Source organism: Neofelis nebulosa, chromosome 15 (genome assembly GCF_028018385.1).
Source record: "Neofelis nebulosa isolate mNeoNeb1 chromosome 15, mNeoNeb1.pri, whole genome shotgun sequence".
Classification (NCBI taxonomy): Eukaryota; Metazoa; Chordata; class Mammalia; order Carnivora; family Felidae; genus Neofelis; species Neofelis nebulosa.
Genome location: NC_080796.1, coordinates 34570924 through 34593284, shown reverse-complemented (window position 1 = coordinate 34593284; position 22361 = coordinate 34570924). Strand labels below are relative to the sequence as shown.

At 36.5% G+C, this 22361-nt stretch overlaps 1 protein-coding gene across 4 annotated transcripts in view; it reads left to right on the top strand.

The window, feature by feature from the left end:
• TOR1AIP1 (torsin 1A interacting protein 1) overlaps window positions 1–22361 on the top strand; it is a 44962-nt gene that overhangs the window by 1914 nt on the left and 20687 nt on the right. For 2 of the 4 annotated variants that reach the window (XM_058701304.1, XM_058701302.1), the window contains exons 2-7: window positions 850–927; window positions 6516–6575; window positions 7535–7579; window positions 18303–18344; window positions 19132–19218; window positions 22271–22324. In XM_058701304.1, coding sequence (XP_058557287.1) covers window positions 850–927; window positions 6516–6575; window positions 7535–7579; window positions 18303–18344; window positions 19132–19218; window positions 22271–22324 — 366 coding nt within the window. The remainder of the gene's footprint in view (window positions 1–849; window positions 928–6515; window positions 6576–7534; window positions 7580–18302; window positions 18345–19131; window positions 19219–22270; window positions 22325–22361) is intronic. The other 2 variants (XM_058701305.1, XM_058701303.1) reach the window with 1 other exon arrangement.

The window sequence follows — 22361 nt, the reverse complement described above, 5'->3', positions numbered from 1 at the left end:
AGTGCTGACACGTTTGGAGATGCGTTGATGTGGAAAACTTTATGTTAAAGGTGTGTAAGTTACTACTGGGTGTAGGTACTCAAGACAGTTTAGCTCATATATAGGTTAGTGTGTGTTTCTTTAAAGGTTAGAAACCTGAAGACAAAGATCCCATCATTGACGTTAGGTTGCACCTCCTTCAGTATCTGAGGAATGCTTTGCACAAGTAGGCAATAAATGTTACATTATATGGACTCTGCCACAGAACCTGGTGCAGTTTTATCAGCTTTTTTAACACATGAAGGATTTACCTCTATTTTTATTTTTTTTTCAACGTTGTTTTTTTTTTTTTAATTTATTTTTGGGACAGAGAGAGACAGAGCATGAACGGGGGAGGGGCAGAGAGAGAGGGAGACACAGAATCGGATGCAGGCTCCAGGCTCCGAGCCATCAGCCCAGAGCCTGACGCAGGGCTCGAACTCACGGACCGCGAGATCGTGACCTGGCTGAAGTCGGACGCTTAACCGACTGCGCCACCCAGGCGCCCCATATTTTAGTAAAAAAAAAATCTATAAGGGTCTAAACGTTTTTCACTCCTCTGCTTTCTCCCACATCATTTCTGAAACTGTAGCCCATCTTTTAAATTTCTAAAGTAGTAGACTTTTATAGTAAAGCATCAAAGGTAAATAATTTGTTTTTATATTGCCTCAAGAGTAGTTAGACCCAAATTCCTAAGTTTTGGTAGGCTTAATTACACATTGCTAAAGAAATGAATTATGTGCATTTTTGCTTTTATATTACTGTTAAGGTGCATAATCTGTACCAGATCATATATTCTGAATTTTGACAGTTGTCATTTCTGTTCTTTAGAGGATGAACCATCTTCACAAACTATTTTAAGCCAAACAGTCTCAAAGAAAACTATCCAGAGAACACAAGAAATTCCAGGTAAGAAGAGTGATTTTATTTTTTGCCTTACCAGCCATCTTTTTCATTTCTTTTTTTTAATGTACACACTATAGCCTAGTTCATCAAGGGTCCCAAATCATAACTTATTCAGAATTACAGTGAATCTTCTCTATAGTTTATTGAGTTAAACCATATAGGTATATGTCATGAAAAGATGGAATGGATACTTGAGTATCTACTAATTACGAGCCACTTTGGATATGGTAATTCATTCACATAACTCTGCAGGATAGATGTGCCCATTTTATAGGTGAGAAAACTGAAGCTCAGAGAGGCTAAGACCCTTCTCTATGTTTACATGATAATGTGACAGCCAAAATCGGCTCCAGATTTGTCTTCAAAACCCTTTCATTTTCTCCAAGTACCTCCTTGTCACTCTCCCATGTAATAATTAGCCACTCAGTGAAATTCGTTAAGTGTGGTGTGAGTGAATATGTCTCACTACCTTCCATTTAAAATGGATTAAGTGGGGGCACCTGGCTGGCTTAGTCAGTGAAGCGTGTGACTCTCGATCTCAGGGTGGTGAGTCGAAGCCCTACATTGGGCATGGGGCCTACTTAAATAAGAAACTAAAAATAAAATGGATTGAGTGATCTGTATAGTAAAATCATGGCATGATATGGTCAATATTTCATCAAATCTAAAATGTCATCAGTTGTAAGATTCACCATCGTTTTATGTACCACCTAGAAGGAAGAAATGCTGCCAATTAAACTGTAACATCCCGTAGATTGTATGATGCATCCCAATTTCAGAGATGTTAAAGGCTTTTTTTTTTTTTTAAGTTTATTTATTTTTAGAGAGAGTGAGCGCATGTGGGAGGGGCAGAGAGAGAGGGAGTGAGAGAATCCCAAGCAGGCTTCACACTGTCAGCACAGAGCCTGATATGGGGCTCGAACTAATGAATCGTGACATGATGACCTGAGCCAAAACCAAGAGTCGGATGTTTAACGGACTGAGCCACCCAGGCACCCTGCCCCCGTCAATTTCAGAGATGTTAAAGTGTAAAAACATTTGCATTTTATTATCAATGTAACATAGACTTAGGCTATGTTGACAGTCTACTTAAGTTTTAAAAGCTGTTAAAACTCTTTTGGAAAGCAAGGAAATGGATTTAGTTCAGTTGCTAATGCTTAGTTCCTTTGGTTTTTAGTTCCGTTTATTTTCAGTTTGCTGTTTTTGATATTAAGAAAGTCCCACAACAGTAAAACTATCTTGACTTGTTTCCTTAGCCATTGCTTCTAACAAGATTATGCTTTATGATTTGACCTATTCTGTCCTCAATTTAGAATAAGGTACATCTAGTTCAAGTTTAGTTCTAAGTAAACACGCCCTTTATATTTAATTCCTTGAATTGCCTATGTTACTGGGTTAAGATTATAAACTATCTTAGAAAAATGCTTTGAGTAATAAATGCTATAGATTTTCCCAGCCATGTGGAAAAATCATATTCTTGAAATTTTATCATAGCATATTTATTTGCTTATCTCTTACACCTAGAGAAGCAAACTTTTCTAAAATTTAGAGTAAACGTATAAAAATTATGGTGTTAATTTAAGTAAATTGATAGAATGAAGACTGTTGAACACAAGCCTATAGACCATTATAAAACCGTTATATAATAAAATACCTTGAACAGTCTTTTGGAGTTCACATTAGGTCTATGTTTAAGGACCACTAACGAGGTACACAGCTGCATAATGTTGTGCAAAGCTCACTGGACTTTGCTTGTGTTACCCACCCACCTTGAGACACGGGCCTTTATCCTATCATTTCCCCTGCCTAACCCGCAAGGCCACTGAGGAAATGATACAGTGCATGCATATTTTGTACACAGTAAAACACAGATACAAGGAGTCCCTCCCGCTCCCTGCCCCTTATGGTACTTTACAAGAGGTGTGAAGTTCATAAAGTTTTGCTTAAACATTTCCTTTTCTCAAGAAGCTTATGTTATAATTAGAAATGGAAAAGAAAAAACATTTCTCAGTATAGATGATAAATTGATGGAACCTATGCATAAATTACCTGGAATGTATCAGTAGTGTAGCGTGCATATAAGTAGAAATGAGGATATTTACATCTTTGGGAGATTTGAGATATTAAGAATTCAGTGGTATATTTCTTTATTTCTTTATTTATAAAAGAGCTTTTTTAAAGTTTGTTTATTTTGAGGGAAAGAGTGAACAGGGGAAGGACAGACAGAGATGGAGGAGAATCCCAAGCAGGCTCCATGCTGACAGCATGGAGCCAGACGTGGGGCTCTAGCTCACGAATGGTGAGATCATTACCTGAGCTGAAATCAGGAGTCGATGTTCAACCAACTTAGCCACCCAGGTGCCCCAAGAATTCAGTGGTACTTTTAAAAATCATCCTGCAGGGGCGCCTGGGTGGCTTGGTCGCTTAAGCATACGACTTCGGCTCAGGTCATGATCTCACGGTCCGTGAGTTCAAGCCCCGCGTCGGGCTCTGTGCTGACAGCTCAGAGCCTGGAACCTGTTTCAGATTCTGTGTCTGCCTCTCTCTCTGCCCCTCCCCTGTTCATGCTCTGTCTCTCTCTGTCTCAAAAATAAGTAAACGTTAAAAAAAAAAAAATTAAAAAAAAATCATCCTGCATCTAGCACTTGGCATGCTTCAAGGAAAGAGTTTAGGGAATTATTGAACAAATGCTTATAATGTGTGTCTAGCGGAGGAATTATGTAAATAGTAGTCACTCTTTGATGGAGTACTACTTTAAGTAGACCTTTCCCCTTATAGACTTTCTGTTTAACTTTCATGTTGAAAAATAGTGCTGTAATTGTATATAGGACCACTGGTGTGGACTGAGAGAAATCTATCCAAAAATACCCTTAAGAATAAAGACCAAAGCCAACGGGCCACCTTCTAAAACAACCTACTAAAGACAACTACATCATCTGCCTTCCTGTTTTTCTAAGCCATGAGAAATACTGATTAGTTTAGAACAGGGATACAGATTGAACTCTTATTGTTTGAAGTTCCAGAATTGAAATGTTTTCACATTAAAATAGTCATTGAGTTGTTCATTCAGTTCAGTCCATGTATGTATGTATGTATGTATGTATGTATGTATGTATTTTAATGTTTATTCTTGAAAGAGAGGAAATTCTTGAGTGAGGGAGAAGCAGAGACAGAGAGAGGGAGATATAGAATCTGAAACAGGCTCCAGGCTCCAGGCTTCAAGCTGTCAGCACAGAACCTGATGCATGGTTTGAACTCACAAACTATGAGATCATGACCTGAGCCAAAGTTGGACACTTTTAACAGACTGAGTCACCCAGGTGCCCCAGTCCATGTATTCTTACATAACTGTTCTGTGGTCAGATTCATTCTTTTCTGGAAATCATGGAACTATTTTACAATATAAAATTATATTGGGAGAACTTCATTTACTTTTCCTAAAGTTAAATAGGTATTTTTGTTCCAACAGTTGTGGTTTCTAGTTAAATAATCATAGATAATTATTTTTGAATATCTACCATTTTGTCATGAACATTTGATTCTCTGGCTGCTGAACATTTGATTTTTTTGGAGTATTCATTCTCTAGATCTTTACTGAGTACCTACTTTATGCCAGTCCCCATGCTAGATGCTGGGGGTGCAGCAGTGAGCAAAAGCAGACAAGGGAAGAAGATTGCTACAAAATAAGGGTACTTGCTCTTTTATTCTCTAATAATATCTCTCTTTGGTACTCTGTCTCCTTGAAGCATCTTCTCTAAGGATATGTACATAATAGAGCGTACAGGAAATACTTCTTTTTTTTTTTTTTAATTTTTTTTTTTTTTAACGTTTATTTATTTTTGAGACAGAGACAGAGCATGAACAGGGGAGGGTCAGAGAGAGGGAGACACAGAATCTGAAACAGGCTCCAGGCTCTGAGCTGTCAGCACAGAGCCCGATGCGGGGCTCCAACTCACGGACCGCGAGATCACAACCTGAGCCGAAGTCGGCCGCTCAACCGACTGAGCCACCCAGGCGCCCCCAGGAAATACTTCTTAAAAGATAGGGGAAAAAAGTAGTAATTGATGTCTATAGATTATGTTGAGTTTTAGGTTTTAATTAAGCCTGATAAAGGTGAGAATGCAGAAGAGAAAAAGAGGAAAGTAGTTGTAATAATGGGATTATGAACATGTACAGAATTTATTTTAAAAGCTATTTTTATAAGTTTTAAATACCTGATGTTTGAAATACTAGCAACTGAGATAGATATTTCATAGAATCTTACAGCTGGAAGATTTAGGGAATTCATCTACCCAAAGTCTCTATCAATGCAAGTATCCCTTTGTTAGCATTCATTCATATACTGCCTGATCATTTTCAGTGAGGTGAAAATCATTCCCTCACTATCTGTTCTGTTTTGGAGACAACATTAATAACTTAAGTAATTAAAAGCTAACTTTTCTCTTACTTTCTGTGTGTTGATCTTAGTTCTGCCTTTTTGAGCTACAGAAGTTTAATTGCTTTTCTACATCTCTGTCTTTAAGATATATAGAAACATGTTCAATAAGTGTTTTTCGAACAAACAAGTGCCTGGCCCATCACAGTTTCTCTTCTGGATACTCTTAATGGGGAAATTGTGTGAAGTCAGTTTTGTAAAAACAAACATAGGCAGTCAGTGTAATGGCGGGGACCAGTGATAACCAGTTCAGAATGGTTTTCACTGTTCTCCTACAGCGCCAAACACAATGTTGTTGTTGTTGTTGTTGTTTTTAAGTTTCATTTATTTTGAGAGAGAGAGCATGTGCACATGTGCAGGGGAGGGACAGAGAAAGGGAGAGAGAGAGAATCCCAAGCAGGCTTCACACTGTCAGTGCAGAGCCTGATGTGGTGCTCAAACTCACAAATCGTGAGATCATGACCTGAGCCATGATCAGGAGTCTGATGCTTAACCAACTGAGCCACTCAGGGGCTCCATGATGTTTTTTATAAAGATAAATGAAACAAACATAATATAATCCAAATTCAGATATATATTGGACTTTAGATAATGTTTGATGTTTTTTGAGAACACATCTTGGCTTTCTAGGTTAACATTTTATATGATGGGATTGGCTTCCCCATTAGCCCTATACCATTGAACCATAGACAGTCTGAAACCCTGGCTAATGGTAACACTTAAACTAAAAAGTTAGAGTTTGCATTTCCTGAACACACACACAAGGTTAAATAGTTGGAGGTACTATATTAACTCTCAGGAAGTTAACCCCTAAATTAAAGTATGCCATGAATAATCCATAATGAGGATAAGCCTCAAATGGAATAATTGAGTTGGTGCTACAGTACAAATTTGGTTCTCATATGAGAAATTTAGAAGAGTTTTATTTGGTATTCCTTTCTTATATAAATGTGATCTGCTGAGAAAAATTGCATATTTTTTCTATCATGTTCATAAATTTTTTATGGCAGGAAATTGGTAGTTCAGTTTTACATTCCCATACTTAAAATAATGAAGGGTTCAGAAAAACCTTTGTTGAATAAATAGATAATTGTATAATAAATCTAGTATGTTTGACATTTTATATATTTTTTAATGTTCTTTCTTCCTATATTAGTGCTGAGTGAAGATCCTGTAATCAGCCTGTGTAGACGCCCCCTAAGAAGCCCAAGACCTGGTAAGAGATTGTTTTGTCTGTTGGTTTAAATGTTTTGTAAATATAGCTTTATTTTTAAATAGGTTAGTGCATGTATTCATATGGTTCGAAATTTAAAAGTTATTATAAATACATGGTGAAAAATCTCCCTGTCCCTCTGTCCTTTACCCACCTAGCCTCCTCATTAGAGGGAACCAGTGTTTTCAGTTTCTTAGGTCTTTTTTTAGAGATATTTAATGGAGCTACAAAGAAATTCATGCATAAATGATATTTTCCTTCCTTTTATCACAACTGTTAGCCCAATAAACACTCTTTTCTGTACCTTCTTATTGTGTTTTTATTTTTACTTAATCTATTGAGACATCTTTCCATACATATGTGTATGTGTGTATATATGTGTATATATGTGTGTATATATGTGTATATATGTGTATATATATATACACATATATATAAAGGCCTTCCTCATTGTTTTTAAGAGGTTTCTATGATTCTTTTTGTTAGTATGATGATTTTAAACTAGGATCAGGGGCTTTTTATTCTTCCCAGCATAATGCTAATAAAAAAATCAAGACCGAGGCTTTATAGCTCAGTGCTATCAAGTTTTTCTGCCTCATTTACATTTCTTTTTGATGAAAACCTCTAACAAGTATTGCCCTTAAGTTGATTTCATGACTGTGAGAGATAACCAGTAAAGGCATCCAAGCAGTCTACTTCTGCTTCCTTGTCAGAGTTCATTAGCACATAGGGGTGCTTTATCATGGGAACTAAAGAAGAACCTTATTTATCTTCACATTAGGTTTCTACTTCTTGATCCTTCTCTTTAAGAAAGAATTAGGATGGGTTTTTTTTGATAACTGTCGTTTTAAGTTTTACAATGACAAAGATCTGTTAAGGTTTTGATGATGAACCTGTGGTAAAGGACCACATGATGCATTTCCTCTTAAGCTCTAATCATTTTCTTGCTATCTCTCTTGCAGATTCGGCATACAAAACAAATGGAAATACTAAAATGAGTGAATTAGGTTTGTTTATCTCTAATTCTTACAGGTTCTTTTCAAGGGTTCTGAGGATCAGAACACAGGAGTATACACAGTTGGTCACTGGCTTGAGAATATTTCTTTGTTCATTTTCTCAGCTTGTGGGACACTGTGCCTATGGCTATGACCTTTCTTATTGCCCTGATTCTTAATTCTGTCTGAAATTATGTCTTTTGTTATTTAAGTTCATATAGGAACATGTAATACAAACACATTTTAATTTTTATTAGACTTTGTTGAATTCACATTTCTATGAGAAAAAGGAATATCAGCTTACCAATTCATAGTTTTTCTTGAGTTAGAAAGTGAATTAGAGATTCACTTTCCAGTGTTTGCTTTGGTGTAGGACATGAGATACCCAGATCCACAGCGTTAAGAGAACCTACATTGATTGTGGTTAGACTTAGTTTTAAGTTACAGTATTTTTCTAAATTTAGAGATGAGTCAAAACGAAGGAAACTTCCCCTTTTTTAAAAAAATAGCTGCAACTTTTTTAAAATTCATCTTTCAGTTAAACTCGGGTTGACTTCTTGGAGACCTCAGGATAGTGTCTGAAAGTGATCCTTACAGTATGCAGTTCATCATGTGTACTGGTACCCAGTAGAGTTTCTCAAGTGCTTTATTTAAAAACTTAAAAAAATTTTTTTAAGTCATAGTTTCTTAATTGGTAAAGAACTTGAAGTTGAAATAATCCACTTTTACTCTTTATGCTAGAGTTAGAAATGATTTTTATAAGTACTTTATAGTGAGAAGTAACTTTTAAAAGTGCTTTCCAGTTTAAAGAACATTTCTGTGGGATTAACAGAAAATGGCCTCCTCTGATTCTTTTTTATAGTAATGCTAGTACCTCTTAGAATATCAAAAATGACTGTTCATGGAGCTTGAATACTAGTAATATCCCCAGACCGTTCTTTATACTCCTTCCTGCTGCCCCACTCTGCCTCTGTTCTCAAAAGCATATTGGCATTGAATAATCTTAAAGGTACCACTCTTAAAGGTGTCTATGCTGTGGGTCAGCCTCTAGTTAAAAATCTGACCTGCAATCCTGTTTTTGCACAGCCTGTGAGCTAAGAAAAGAGACCTTGTGTGGCTAGCAAAGCCTCAAATATGTTTACTATATGACCCTCTATGGAAAAAGCTTACCGCTCCCTGGTTTATACCGGTGGCAGGAATAAAGACAGCAAATCACCCAAACGGTCATTTGTTTGTTCTAAGAGTAAATTCAGAGAGTTGCATACTTGCCTCAACATAGATTTTTTTTTAAAGCACTCCACCCTAGCCTGTACTGACAGCGTAAGAAGACGGGAGACACATGGACTCTTGTGTTCTGTCTAGTCTTCTCTTTGAGAAAGCATCAGAGTCTCATTTGTGAAATCTTCATGTCTTTGTCCCCAGACAAAATACAAAGTATGAGTTCCTTGAGTATCCTTCACTTCACTGCTCACACCAACACATTCAATAAGTCTCTAGGAATAGAAAACCTTATAGTACAGATATACCTGGAACTTTGTGTTTTCCTTTAAAACTGTAGCTGAGGAAAGGAAAGTGGTATAATTAGTGGTTTGTCTCTGCCTGAAGAGATGGTTGTATGTGATCTATTCTTACAACAAACAAGTGCCCTAGGTCTTCTGAAAGTCCTTTTATTAGTTGGTTGAGATCATTGGAAAAGTGGTACCTCCTTAACAGCTCCTTTATTTATTGCCATTTGTCTACTAAATGCCACAGCCTGTATAATTTTGTTTTCCTTTTGGGCCCACTTTATTTGGGAGCCGGGTGGCGAGGGCTCTAGGCCTCCTGGGCCCACAGCAGTGCTCACTGGCGCGTGCCATGCCACCCAGAGCAGCATACTGCTCCATGCTGTGGCCTGAGTACCACAGGCGGCTCACACCACCAGAGAACGGGGCTGACGGTCCGTAGCTCCTTCGGCCACAGCTGGTTGAGGGCAACCCCCTTGGTCTAGGCCGTGAAGACGGCTTTTTCAGAGGTCTTGTGGGCCCGGTGAAATCGCATCCCTTTGTGGACCAGGTGTAGGCGAGGTCAGTGGCCAGTATGTCAGAACTAAGAGCCAGTGCCATGTTCTCACCGTGAATCTGGGGGACACCAGTTGGGGGAGTGGTGGGTCCTGGGGATCCTAGGTGGTGAAGCTGCCACCCCAGGCCCAAGGCTAAACCCCCCCGCAACCCCACCAACCTTAGCCAGGATGTCCCCAGCTTTGGGAAGATCTACTGTGACCCAGCCTATTCTCTCTCTGTTTTGCTACAACTTTTATAATATTTTAACTTTTTTTTAATTGAAGGTATTATTACTCCAAATAAGAGTTGAATTTCTCAAAGCTTCTGCATAAGCATAGGGAAGAGTAATACCTTTTTTTAAAAAAAAGTATTTTAACCTTCTACACGTAGAAGCCAAGAGGTTTAAAATGAAGATGAATGCGAAACAGGGAAATAAAATGAAAACTTCTCATGTGGTACTAAATGCTACTGATTCATCATCAGATTGTATTTAAATATTTATGCATTCTTTGTGGCTTGGGTTAAAAAGGTGAAAATGTAGAATGTTTAAAACCTTGCATGAAACCTCATTATTAAGCACTAATTTCACACTATTTTCTTGAGTTGTTAAGTCATGTTTTTTTTGTCATGGTATGAACAATTTTAGCAAAAGTCTTAAAGGTTTTTATTCTGTGATACAAAAGTCTATTCATTTATTAAACAAACATTTATTTTTAACCACCTTCTGTATGTATCAGTGACTGGCCTAAATGCTGGAACCATAAAGAGCCATGATAATTTTTTCCCCTAGCTCTTAGAGTAGTAGCTCTTAGAGAGATAATGGAAAAAAAAAGAAAAAAAAAACAAGCTAGATAAATTAATGTTGTAAGTGTTAAAATGGTGGTATATGTATTTGATAGCCTAGAAGAGAAGTGCCTTATTCTGCAGGAGAGGTTGGGAAGGTTTCATGGAGGAAATGGCATTTAGGAGGACTTGAAATTCCTGACCTTCATGTACCAGAATGAAAACCACAGTTAAAAAGTCTATAGCCAAGACAACGAGTAGACTGATAACAATGATGATTATTGCCAAATGTATAGAACATCTAATTCATAAGATATTATTGGATTATGCATAAGGCACAATATTAGTAATAATATTGAAGACAGCCTTGTTTAACAAGTTATTGTTCACCCTTTGAATACTATTGATATTGTTAGCAACATAAAATTCTTTAAAAAAATTTTTTTAAGTTTATTTATTTATTTTGAGAGAGAGACAGCATGAGTGGGGAAGGGGAAGAGAGAGAGGGAGAGAGAGAATTCCAAGCAGGCTCCATGCCACCAGCACAGAGCCTGATGTGGGGCTTGAACTCACAAAGCCACGAGATCATGACCGGAGCTGAAACCAAGAGTCAGACGCTTAACCAACTGAACTACTTAGGTGCCCCAGAAACATAAAATTCTAAAGAAAAGACCTTTGGACACTAGATTAAAGTGTTCAGAAATCCACGATATATTAAATACTTGAAATATAATGATATAAAAAATAAATGGGGAGCTCCCTTATATAAGTTGGTTAAAAAAAATTCTTAAATTCTCCCCATGCTAATTGGACAGCACATACATAAACAATAAAGGAGATTTAATTTTACTTTTATATGAGTGATTAATTACTAGGTGATTTGGCTCTGAACAAATTGACCTGGAGTTTAAAAAGTACATGGAAATAAATTATATCAGGATCAAAAAGGGAGAGATTACTGCACTATTCATTTTCTTTCTGGTGACTCAGTGAAGAAACACACAGATTCTAAAATCAATTTAGCCTAAAATTTTGCTATACCAAATAATTTTTAAACTATATAAAACATAATGTTCAAATATAGTTGTAACTTTAGCAAAGCTACTGTTAGATCTTATTTTTTAAGTTTATTTATTATTTTGAGAAAAAGAACATGTGTATGCTCAAGTGAGGGAGGAGCAGAGGGGAAGAAAGAGGGACTCCCAGATGGGCTCAGACTCACAAACTGCGAGATCATGACCTGAGCCGAAATCAGATGCATAACTGAGCCACCCAGGCTCCCTGCAAAGCTCTATTTTAAACGAGTTACACTTAGAAGTTATTGGAACCTCTTGTATTAGAAGAGTTCAGCCCTCAGCCTTTTCTTTGTCATTAATTCAAAAAATTATTGAGAGAGACTTTTGGTTTCCCTCCTGTTCCACGTGTAAGAAGCTAACCTAGCAAGGAATAAACACAGCTAAAAAATCAAAGGTCTTTTTTGGATCTGTGAGAAAGGAGAGAATGCAGGGCAAACCCCTGCCCTCAAAGTTGGAGAGAGATGCAAATACAGGAAATTGTGGCTTACCAAGAGCTCAGGCTCAAAAGTAGAGATGTCTCCAGGAACCAGTTCTGGGGTAGCAAAATCTGAACTGTAACTGATGAACTGCAGGAGGCTTGGTGTGCAGAAGTCTGAGTTAAATATTCCAAGGGGACCCAGTCATGGGGAGTACCCCACTAGATTTTGAGGTATACCTCCAGGGGCTCGACCAAATTCCCATAGTAAATATCAGAGAAAAGTCCCCTCATGCTTCAGCAGGGAGGGGGGGGGGTAGAAAGAATCATTTTGAAATATGCCAGAGCACTCTGTTCTTAATAAGGCCTGCCTTCAGGGCAATCTAGTTACCCAGAACCTGACCTACTGGGGTATTATCAGCCCAACTGACCCGGGGAAAGGAAAATACTCTATTCCAGGCCACCGTAGACAACATGTCCCACCTAAGGAGAAAAGAAAAACACTGAGAGCCATTTGTGGCATAAATTCACTAAGAGACTAAGACCTAATTATAGGACTATGAAGCCCTTTCCCTTTCTCTCTGGACCTCGTCATCACATTATTAGAGACCTAGTTACAGAAATTCCTTTTACCCAGTACATCATGTCCACCATCAAGACAAAATCTTAACATTAAGATATGGTATCAAGACATAATGAAAGGCAAAAAACAATTTGAAGAGACAAAGCCAACATCCGAACCAGTATGGCAAGGGTGTTGGAAATAATCAGACCAGAAATTTAAAACGACTATGATTAGTATGCTAGGGATTCTAATGGATAAAGTAGACAGCGTGCACAAACAGATGGACAGTGTAAGCAGAGATGGAAATCCTAGGAAGCAAAAAGAAATGCAAGGGATTCAAAATCACTGTAATAGAAATGAATGCCTTTGATAGCCATATTAGACTGGACTTGGCTGAGGAAAAAATTTCTGTGCTAGAGGGCATATTGATAGAATCCTCAAATAAATGAGAATGTGATAGAGGTGTTAACCAGTGCTATGGTGGGGCGCCTGGGTGGCTCAGTCAGTTAAGCGTCCGACTTCAGCTCAGGTCACGATCTCACGGTCCGTGAGTTCGAGCCCCGCGTCGGGCTCTGGGCTGATGGCTCAGAGCCTGGAGCCTGCTTCCGATTCTGTGTCTCCCTCTCTCTCTGCCCCTCCCCCGTTCATGCTCTGTCTCTCTCTGTCTCAAAAATAAATAAACGTGAAAAAAAAAAAAAGAAAAAAAAAAACCAGTGCCAAGGTGGTAATCAATATATAAATGTATCAAGTCAACATCTACACATACTTACACAGTGTCATATGTCAATTCTCAAATACAATTCTCAACCAAAAAGCAGAGGAAATGACTCAACAAAATGGAACATCCAAGGACTATACAACTATAAAATATTGTATATAACATACACATAATGGGAGTGCCAGAAGGAGGAGAAAAAAGGAACAGAAGAAATACTTGAGACAATGATCTAGAATTTCTCCAAATTAATGTCAGACACCAAACCACAGATTCAGGAAGCTCTGAGAACATCAAGCAGAACAAATGCACAAAAAATACACCTGGGTGTTTATCATTTTCAAACTACAGAAAATCAAAGATGAAGAAAACCTGAAAGAAGTTATGCAAGTGAGAAGAGAGTGTGGAATGAATGATTTTAAGTGTGAGAGGAAAAAACCACCAACCTAGAATTCTGTATCTTGCAGAATTATCATTCAAAGGGAAAGTCTTTAACCAGGCTAAGGATAAAAAAAGAAAAGAGGTAAACTAAGGTAAAAGGACACAAATTAGTATAGATTTCATGAAAATTAAAAGGATAATATAGAAATACTATGAACATGTTGAAGCCCACAAATTTGATAATCTAGATGAAATGGACCCTTTCCATGAAAGACACAATCAGCTAAAACACACAAGAAGAAATAGATAATCTGTTATCTATTTAAATACATCTATATCTATTTAAATACATTGACTCAATATTTAATAAATTTCCAAAACAGCACCAGGCCTAAATGAGTTCACTGGTGAATACTATCAAATATTTAAAGAAATGAATTATACCAGTTCTCTAAGGTACCTTTCAGAGGATAAAAGTAGAGGAAATACTTCCTAACTCATTTTGTAAGGCCAGCATTCCCCTAATACTAAAACCAGAAAAACACAAGAAAAGAAAACTATAGATCAATATCTCATGAACAGATGCAGTATTTCACAAAACATTAGCAAAATGAATTTTAAAAAACTACAAAAAGAATTAGGGGCACCTGGCTGGCTCACTTGGTAAAGAACATAACTCTTAATCTTGGGGTTGTGGGTTCAAGCTCCACATTGACTATACAGATTACTTTAAAACTGAAAAAAAAAAAAAATATGCTACAACCAAACAGGATTTGTCGTAGGTATGAAAGACTGCTCGACATTTGAGAATCTATCATATTAACAGACTAAAAAAGAAAAAAACACATAGTATTAATAGATGCAGAAAAAGTGTTTGACAGAATCCAACACCCATTCATGATAAAAACTCTCAGTAAACTGGGAATAGAGGGAATCTTTCTCAACTTGATAAACACTATCTACAAAAAAAACCTTACAGGTAACATAATGGTTAGACACTGGAAGCTTTTGTACTAATATCAGTGCTAAAAAGGAATAAGCCATCAAGGTATGATATGAAGAAACCTAAATGGATATTTAGGCATAGATGCCCCTGCTCACCACTTCTTTTCAACATTGTGCTGGAGCAACATAGCTAATGCAGTAAGATAAAGGGAAACAAAAGGTATACAGGTTGGGAAGGAAGAAGTGTCTTGGTTCACAGGTAACGTGATCATCTGTGTAGGAAATCCAAAAGAATGGACAAAAAATAGGAACTAATAAGCAATTATAGCAAGGTTGCAGAATGTAAAGTTAATATAAAAAAGCCAATCACTGTCCTACATACCAGCAATGAACAAGAAAAATTTGAAATTAAAAACAACACAATTTAGTTAGCACCCCTCTCCCCACCGAAATGCTTACAGGTATATATCTAAGAAGATATGTACAAGATCTATGTGAGAAAAATTATAAAACTCATAAATGAAATCAAAGAACTTACTTAACACCAACGGAGAGATATTCCACGTTCATGGATAGGAAGACTCAGTATTGTCAAGAAGTCAGTTCTTTTCAACTTAATCTGTAAATTCAGTGCATTCCCAATCAAAATCCCAACAACTTATTTTGAGAAAATGATTAAGTTCATATAGAGTCAAAAGACCCAGCATAGCTGATACAGTATTGAAGAATAAAGTAGGAGGACTTAACCTCAAGACTGACGGTGAAGCTTCAGTAATCTAGACAGTGTGGTATTGGTAGAAGAATAGATGAATAGAATAGAGAACCCATAAACAGATCCACGTGTAGTCTACTGATCTTTAACAAAGTCAATACAATGGAGGGCAGAATCTTTTCAACAAATGGCTAGAACAACTGGATATCCACATGCAAAAAAAAAAAAAAATCTAGACACAGACCTTAAACCCTTTGCAAATATTAACTAAAAATGTATCACAGGCCTAAATGTAAGTTTTTAAAAAAAAATGTACAAAACTCCCAGAAGAAAATCTAAAGGACTTTGGGTATGCTGATGCTTCTTTAGATGCAAACAAAGAGCACAACCCATGAAAAAATTGATAAGCTGAACTTCAGTGAAGTTACAAACTTCTGCTCTGCAAAAGAATGACAAGAGAATAAAAACACAAGACACTGAGAGCAAATACTTGCAAATGACACATCTAATAAAGGACAATTATCCAAAGTATACAAAGAACTCTTAGAACTCAACAATAAAAAAAAAAAACCTGATTTAAAAAATGAGCTAAAGACTTAACAGACACCCCAACAACAGATATACAGATGGCAAATGAGCATATGAAAAGATGTCCTACATTGTATGTCATCATGACATTGTCATTCTTACCATATGATCCAGCAGTTACACTCTTTAATATTTACCCAAATGAGTTGAAAACTTAATGTTTACACAAAAGCCTGCACACACGTTTATAGCAGAATTATTCATAATTGGAATAATTATTGGAATTATTCTACTTGGAAGCAACCAACGTGTCTTTCAGTAGGTGAATGGATAAACTGGCACATCCAGACGGTGGGGTGTTATTCAGTGCTATAAAGCACTGAGCTGTCAAGCCATGAAAAGACATGGAGGAACCTATATGACTGTTCTGGAAAAGGCAAAACTATTGAGACAGTAAAAAGATCAGTGGTCATTGGGGCACCTGGGTGGCTTGGTCGGTTAAGCACCCAACTTCGCTCAGGTCATGATCTCACAGTTCATGTGTTCGAGCCCCGTGTCAGGCTCTGTGCTGACAGCTCAGAACCTGGAGTCTGCTTTGGATTCTGTGTCTCCCTGTCTCTGCCCCTCATTTGCTCACGTTCTGTCTCTCTCTTTCTCAAAAATAAATAAACATTAAAACAGAAACAAAAAGATTAATGGTCATCAAGGGTGTGGTGGTGGTGGTAGGGGAAGGATGAATAGGTGGAACACAGAGGGTTTTTAGGGCATGAAAATACTCTGTATGATATCATAATGATGGATACATGTCATTATATGTTTGTCTAAACCCATAGAATGCACAACACCAAGAGTGAACTATAATGTAAGTTAGGGTGTTTGGGTGAACATGATGTGTAAATGTAGATCCATCAATTTTACCACTATTCAACAAATAAACCACTCTGGTGGAGGATGTTGATAATGGTGGAAGCTATGCATGTGTGGGGCAGGAAACACAAAGGAAATCTATCTACCTTCCCCTCAGTTTTGCTGTGAATTTTAAGCTGCTCTTTAAAAGAAAATTAATAAAACAAAATAATTATCATTAAGTGCTGAATACATACCATTATAAATAAGACTGATGCAGTGGTAGATGGGTGGTAGACTAGAAATCAGAAGAGCCTGTATTCAATTCCTTTTTTATCACTTGTTCATCCTGACACCCTTAGACACGTCACTTAATACCATAAACCTTACCTATGAGAGTCCTCTTGTGACATTAGGGAATCAGATAGCAGATATGAAGGGTTTTTTTGAAAACTAACTGGCAGCCTGCAAATATCAAGGAAGTAACTATTATTAAGATAATGACTAAGATGTAACTATTGGCTCTTAAGAAAACATCTTTTGTTTGCATGCTATGTGAATAGTTATATAAATGAAAATAAACTCTACAAAAGGGATAATATGTGTGTTATGGAACGATATCTTTTTGTATGAGTGGAAATATTAATGAAAAAATTTTAAGAGAATAGCACTAAGGCAAGTTTGATTTTCCATTTTTCTGCTTGAAAAAGAAAATTGAAAAGACAGTTTCCCTTATGACCCTAGATTAAAATGGAATATAATATACCAGGTCCTAGCTTTATAAGAGTGACATAGTATCTGCTGTTTTGGTTAGTTTTTTCCTATATCAAAAATATTGGCAAATGTATTTCACATAGTGATTTACACTTGCCCCTGTCATAGTGGTAGTTTGACCAGTGTTATATTAATATAATTAAACTGATCTGAAGAAAATATTTCCAAGTTCACCGTATAATGTGTTGGCACTTGCCTTCCACGGTATTGTTTTCCCCTTTTGAAAAGCAAAAGGGGTTAAAAGCAACAGAGGGAAAGCTGAAAAGAAAGATTTCAGCTTTGTGAGCAGTCTGATTCATGCCACTTCTCAAAAGATCACTCAGCAATATTTTAGCCCAGTTGTACAATGCCACCCTTTGGGTTTATCTCCCTTAAATTTTTTTTTTTCAGTATAGCCCATATAAAAATACTGTGTTCGATACACGTTGCTCATTTATCTTTGTCCAAATTCTCTGGCTCTGAAAAAAAATAGCATATGTGGACGTGCTGGAGCTAGGGTTTCTCTCCCTTTCTTCTTCTGGACATACTAGTGCAGTAAAGAACTGATTTGTCTTTTCCACCAGTATGATGGGTTTCTCAAGACGGCATGGGGAGTGTGGCAAATAGGAGAATGAGAATTCAGTAAACCTGTAGGGACTGGAATATTTATCAATGGAGAATTTCATACTTTCTGCAAACAGGTTACAGTTTAGAGTACAAACGGACCTGTGGCTGAAAGAAAAATAAACTCTTCCTGATTCTAGGTTGTATCGTACTTATTTCTGAAATAACCTAAAGGGAAATAACATATTTTTTAACATTTAACAGAAGAAAAATTTTAGTTGGTCTGTCTTTATGTTCACTTCCCTAAATTGTATATTATAGATTACATATTATATATTATATAGTTATATATTGTTTATTCCTAAGCTTTAGCTTTTGATGTCATGTATGATGTGTTTGCTTTTCTTTTCTAGAAGCCACCAGCAGCCAACAGAAGGTCAATTTTTCTGAAGGAGGTATTTTCTTTTAAAATATTCTAAATTTTTTTTCATTAACGTGAACAATTTTGATAGTTACTTAAAGAAGAAAATTTTTCTTCAGGAAAAAAGTTCATGCTTATCTAAATTCATAATTGGGTCTTAGATAAAATGGGATAGGGTGAGTGATGATAGCCTTTATATGCATTTTAAACATCTTTTGTCTGAGTTAATTTTAAGTAAAGCCAATGAAAACAGACTTTGGCATATGCTGGCCTTTGATTATGGTATTAATATAATCATTTTTTCTAAATTCTCATAATCAGTCTATGAATAGGACAGTAAAACTTAGTCCATTTTAAAATCTTAATTACCTGCATACTGAAATGCTTGTATATGAGTGTGTGTGTACATCCCCCCCTTTACAACCACAGATACTCATATGTAAACACACATGTACATATACTAATTTTGGCTGAATTTACACACTATATGTAGCCCCCCCCCCCCCAAAAAAAGGTAAAATTTCTCCACTATTAATGCTCCTTTGTTTCCTTTTTACTTTACATTAATGCCTCAGAATATAATCTTGTAGATATTACTCAGAATATTTGCTTGAGATATAATTATATGCCTCAGATAACATAATGAGCTCAATTTTTGCTCATATAAAACTTTGTGATCCAGAATAGTAAGTGTAATAAATAGTGATTCTGTGTCTGATAATTAAAGAGGCTTCATTTTAATGTTGAATTACTTGTTTTAATCTAGATCTTTAGAGCATTAGAAGAAAGACTATACTAGTGTATTATTTCTTTCTTTTTAGAAGAAACTGAACAAGACGATCAAGACAGCTCTGACAGTGATATTACTATTCTTAAGGTCAGATCCGGGGATTCTCTTGATTCTGGAGGTAACATATCTTCATATTCATATGACTTTATCTTAGGAGCTGTGTTTTTAGTAAAAATCTAAAGGTATTTTGTGAATTTACTTTTTTAAAAAATACTTCCATAAAATATTTTATTAAAACTACTTTTTTAGAAAGTATACTTTTTAATATTTATTAAAATTACTGATTCCATGTGTGCATCTGATTAGTAACATGTAATGTCTATATAATATCTAAACAAGTCACTTTAAAAAAAATTTTTTTTAATCTTTATTTTTGAGAGAGAGAAAGAGAGAGAGAGAGAGAGACAGAGCACAAGCGGGGGAGGGGCAGAGAGAGAGACACACACAGATTCCAAAGTAGGCTCCGGGTTCTGAGCTGTCAGCACTGAGCCCGACCCAGGGCTCAAACTCACGAAAGCGAGTTCATGACCTGAGCCGAAGTTGGACGCTTAATTGACTGATCCACCCAGGCACCCCACAAATAAGTCACTTTTTAGCCTGCTTTGATATTTATGGAATATAAGATATTTTTGTGCTCAAAAGAAGTTATTTGTAGTTTGTTTCAAATGTTATAGAGAAGCGGATCTCATTGGTAGTGGTATTCCTTATATTATCAGGGATGTTAGCTCTTAGGAAGTTTTACTATCCCTAGGTAATCACTTTTATTTCTGGATTGTTCAAATTTACACCAAGTTAGTAGCAACAGTTTATGACTATTCATGTGAATTTGTGTTTAAGTTTATTCAAGGAAAGAATTGACCGTGGGGGGAAAATACCAATTGAGGCTTAAGAGGGTGCTGAACCAATTTGAAACTCTGTAAATAATGAATAATATTATATTTTAGTCCCATGAAAGAGTAATTCTCTATTTTCCCCTCACCATCTTTTGAGAATTTCCATAATTCTGTGTTTTACTTTATCATTCCATTTAAAAAATAGGCTCATAGGCTGGTTTATGGGCATTTGGTATTCTATATATTTCCCACCCTTCCTCATTGTTCCCCATTCTTTCTTGATACAGAAATCCCAAAGGAGATATGCACCATTCTAGCATAGTGGTTAAGAACATGGGCTCTGGAGCCAGAATCCCTGGGTTTCACTCCTCCACTACTAGGTTTGTGCCCTCAGGCAATTGCTTAATGTCTGTGTTCCTCAGTATCCTCATCTGGGTTGGTAAGAGGTTAATTCATATGTGCAAGCACCTAGAAGGTACCTGTCACATAGTAAACACTAAACTAAGTGTTCTTATTAGTTTTGGTATATGTATACATAAAGCTCTAAAAATTAAAAACTAAGCCATTCCTGTAGCCAATAGTTTGATGCTATTGCTAGCAGCATATAGCTCTTTGAAACTTCATACACTGAAGGGTCTGTGATCCCTTTAAGAATTCTAATAAATTCTTAATGAAGCACACATACCCATGTGCAGAAGAAAACTCTAGCTAAAGAAGAAAAAAGGGAGCATATTAAGAAGAATACTGATCTTCTTAGATTATTTTCTGAGCCAGTTATCCCTTGAAGAGGTTCAAGAAGAAACAAACAAGCATAGAGAAAAAAAAGAAAGGCGAGCCAAGAAACAGACTCAACTGTAGAGAACGAATTGATGGTGACCAAAGGGGAGGAGGGAATGGGGGGGTGAGTGAAATAGGTGATGGGAATTAAGGAGTGCACTTGTGATAAGCACCAGATGTTTTGTAGAAGTGTTGAATCACTAAATTGTACATCTGACACTAATATTGCACTGTATGTTAACTAACTGGAATTTAAATAAAAACTTAAAAAAAAAAAGATCTGTTGGAATGCAAGAAGAGAATATTAGAATTTCATGTATATTTATATTTTATTTCATCCAATTAAAATGTCTTTTTGTTTTATAATAGATACAACACATTAGTTAATACATTATTTCAATAACACACGTATTTAATGTTAGAAATATGTTTTGGAGGGGCACGTGGGTGGCTCAGTCAGTTAAGTGTCAGACTTCGGCTCAGGTCATGATCTCATGGTTCATGAGTTTGAGCCCCACATCGGGCTCTGTGCTGACAGTACAGAGCCCGCTTCGGATCCTCTGTCTCCCTCTCTCTCTGCCCTTCCCCATTCATGCTCACTCGCTCGCTCTCTCTCTCTTTCTCTCAAAAATAAATAAACATTTTTTTAATTAAAAAGAAATATGTTTTAGAAATCAATGCTCAAATTTTTTTTAATAATAGGAGTACACTAACAAAAATATTTAGCTACCACACCTGGATGTGTCAAATGCTTTTACTTCCGAGTTAATAATCTGATCACTTTTGAACAGAGTTAGTTATAAATTCCACTTTTATATGAAAATAAGTTTTTAAAGAATAGGCTAAATATGTAACATATTAACCATTTACAAGAAAAATTTGAGGCAAAATGGGTATTAATGATTTCAAGAAGATCCATTATAAACTTTCAAAGTGTTCCCCAACTCAAAGGTTTCATTATCTTCCTTACCTCATGCCATGTTCTACATCTTCTTTTTTTTTTTTCTTTAGAAAGTCGTTAGGGAAAAGATAATTATTTAGTTAAGTTTTTAGATACAACATGGCTCTTTAGAAACTTAAAAAAAATAAAATGTGTTCCTGGGACACCTGAGTGGTTGGGCTCTGCGTTGCATTCCACACTGAGCATGAAGCCTACTTAAAATTAAAAAAATTAAATATTCAACACTGCCCCAAGTGTTGAATTCCCTGGGGTTTTACTGAATATTTTTGTTCTTTTGATTACTTACTGTTCTCTTGGTAAAATATGCGTTTAAAAAGTACAATATGCTTGGGGCGCCTGGGTGGCTCAGTCGGTTAAGCCTCCGACTTCAGCTCAGGTCGTGATCTCACGGTCCGTGAGTTCGAGCCCCGCATCAGGCTCCGGGCTGATGGTTCAGAGCCTGGAGCCTGCTTCCGATTCTGTGTTTCCCTCTCTCTCTGCCCCTCCCCCGTTCATGCTCTGTCTCTCTCTGTCTCAAAAACAAATAAACGTTAAAAAAAAAATTAAAAAAAAAAGTACAATATCCTTTATAGTGCACTTTATTTCTTTTGTTCTTTCAGATCAAACTACGAAATCAAGTCAATATCCAGAATCACTTTGGCGGTCATCACAAAGTAAGTAAAACCATGTTTTAAACTCTTGAAATTCTAC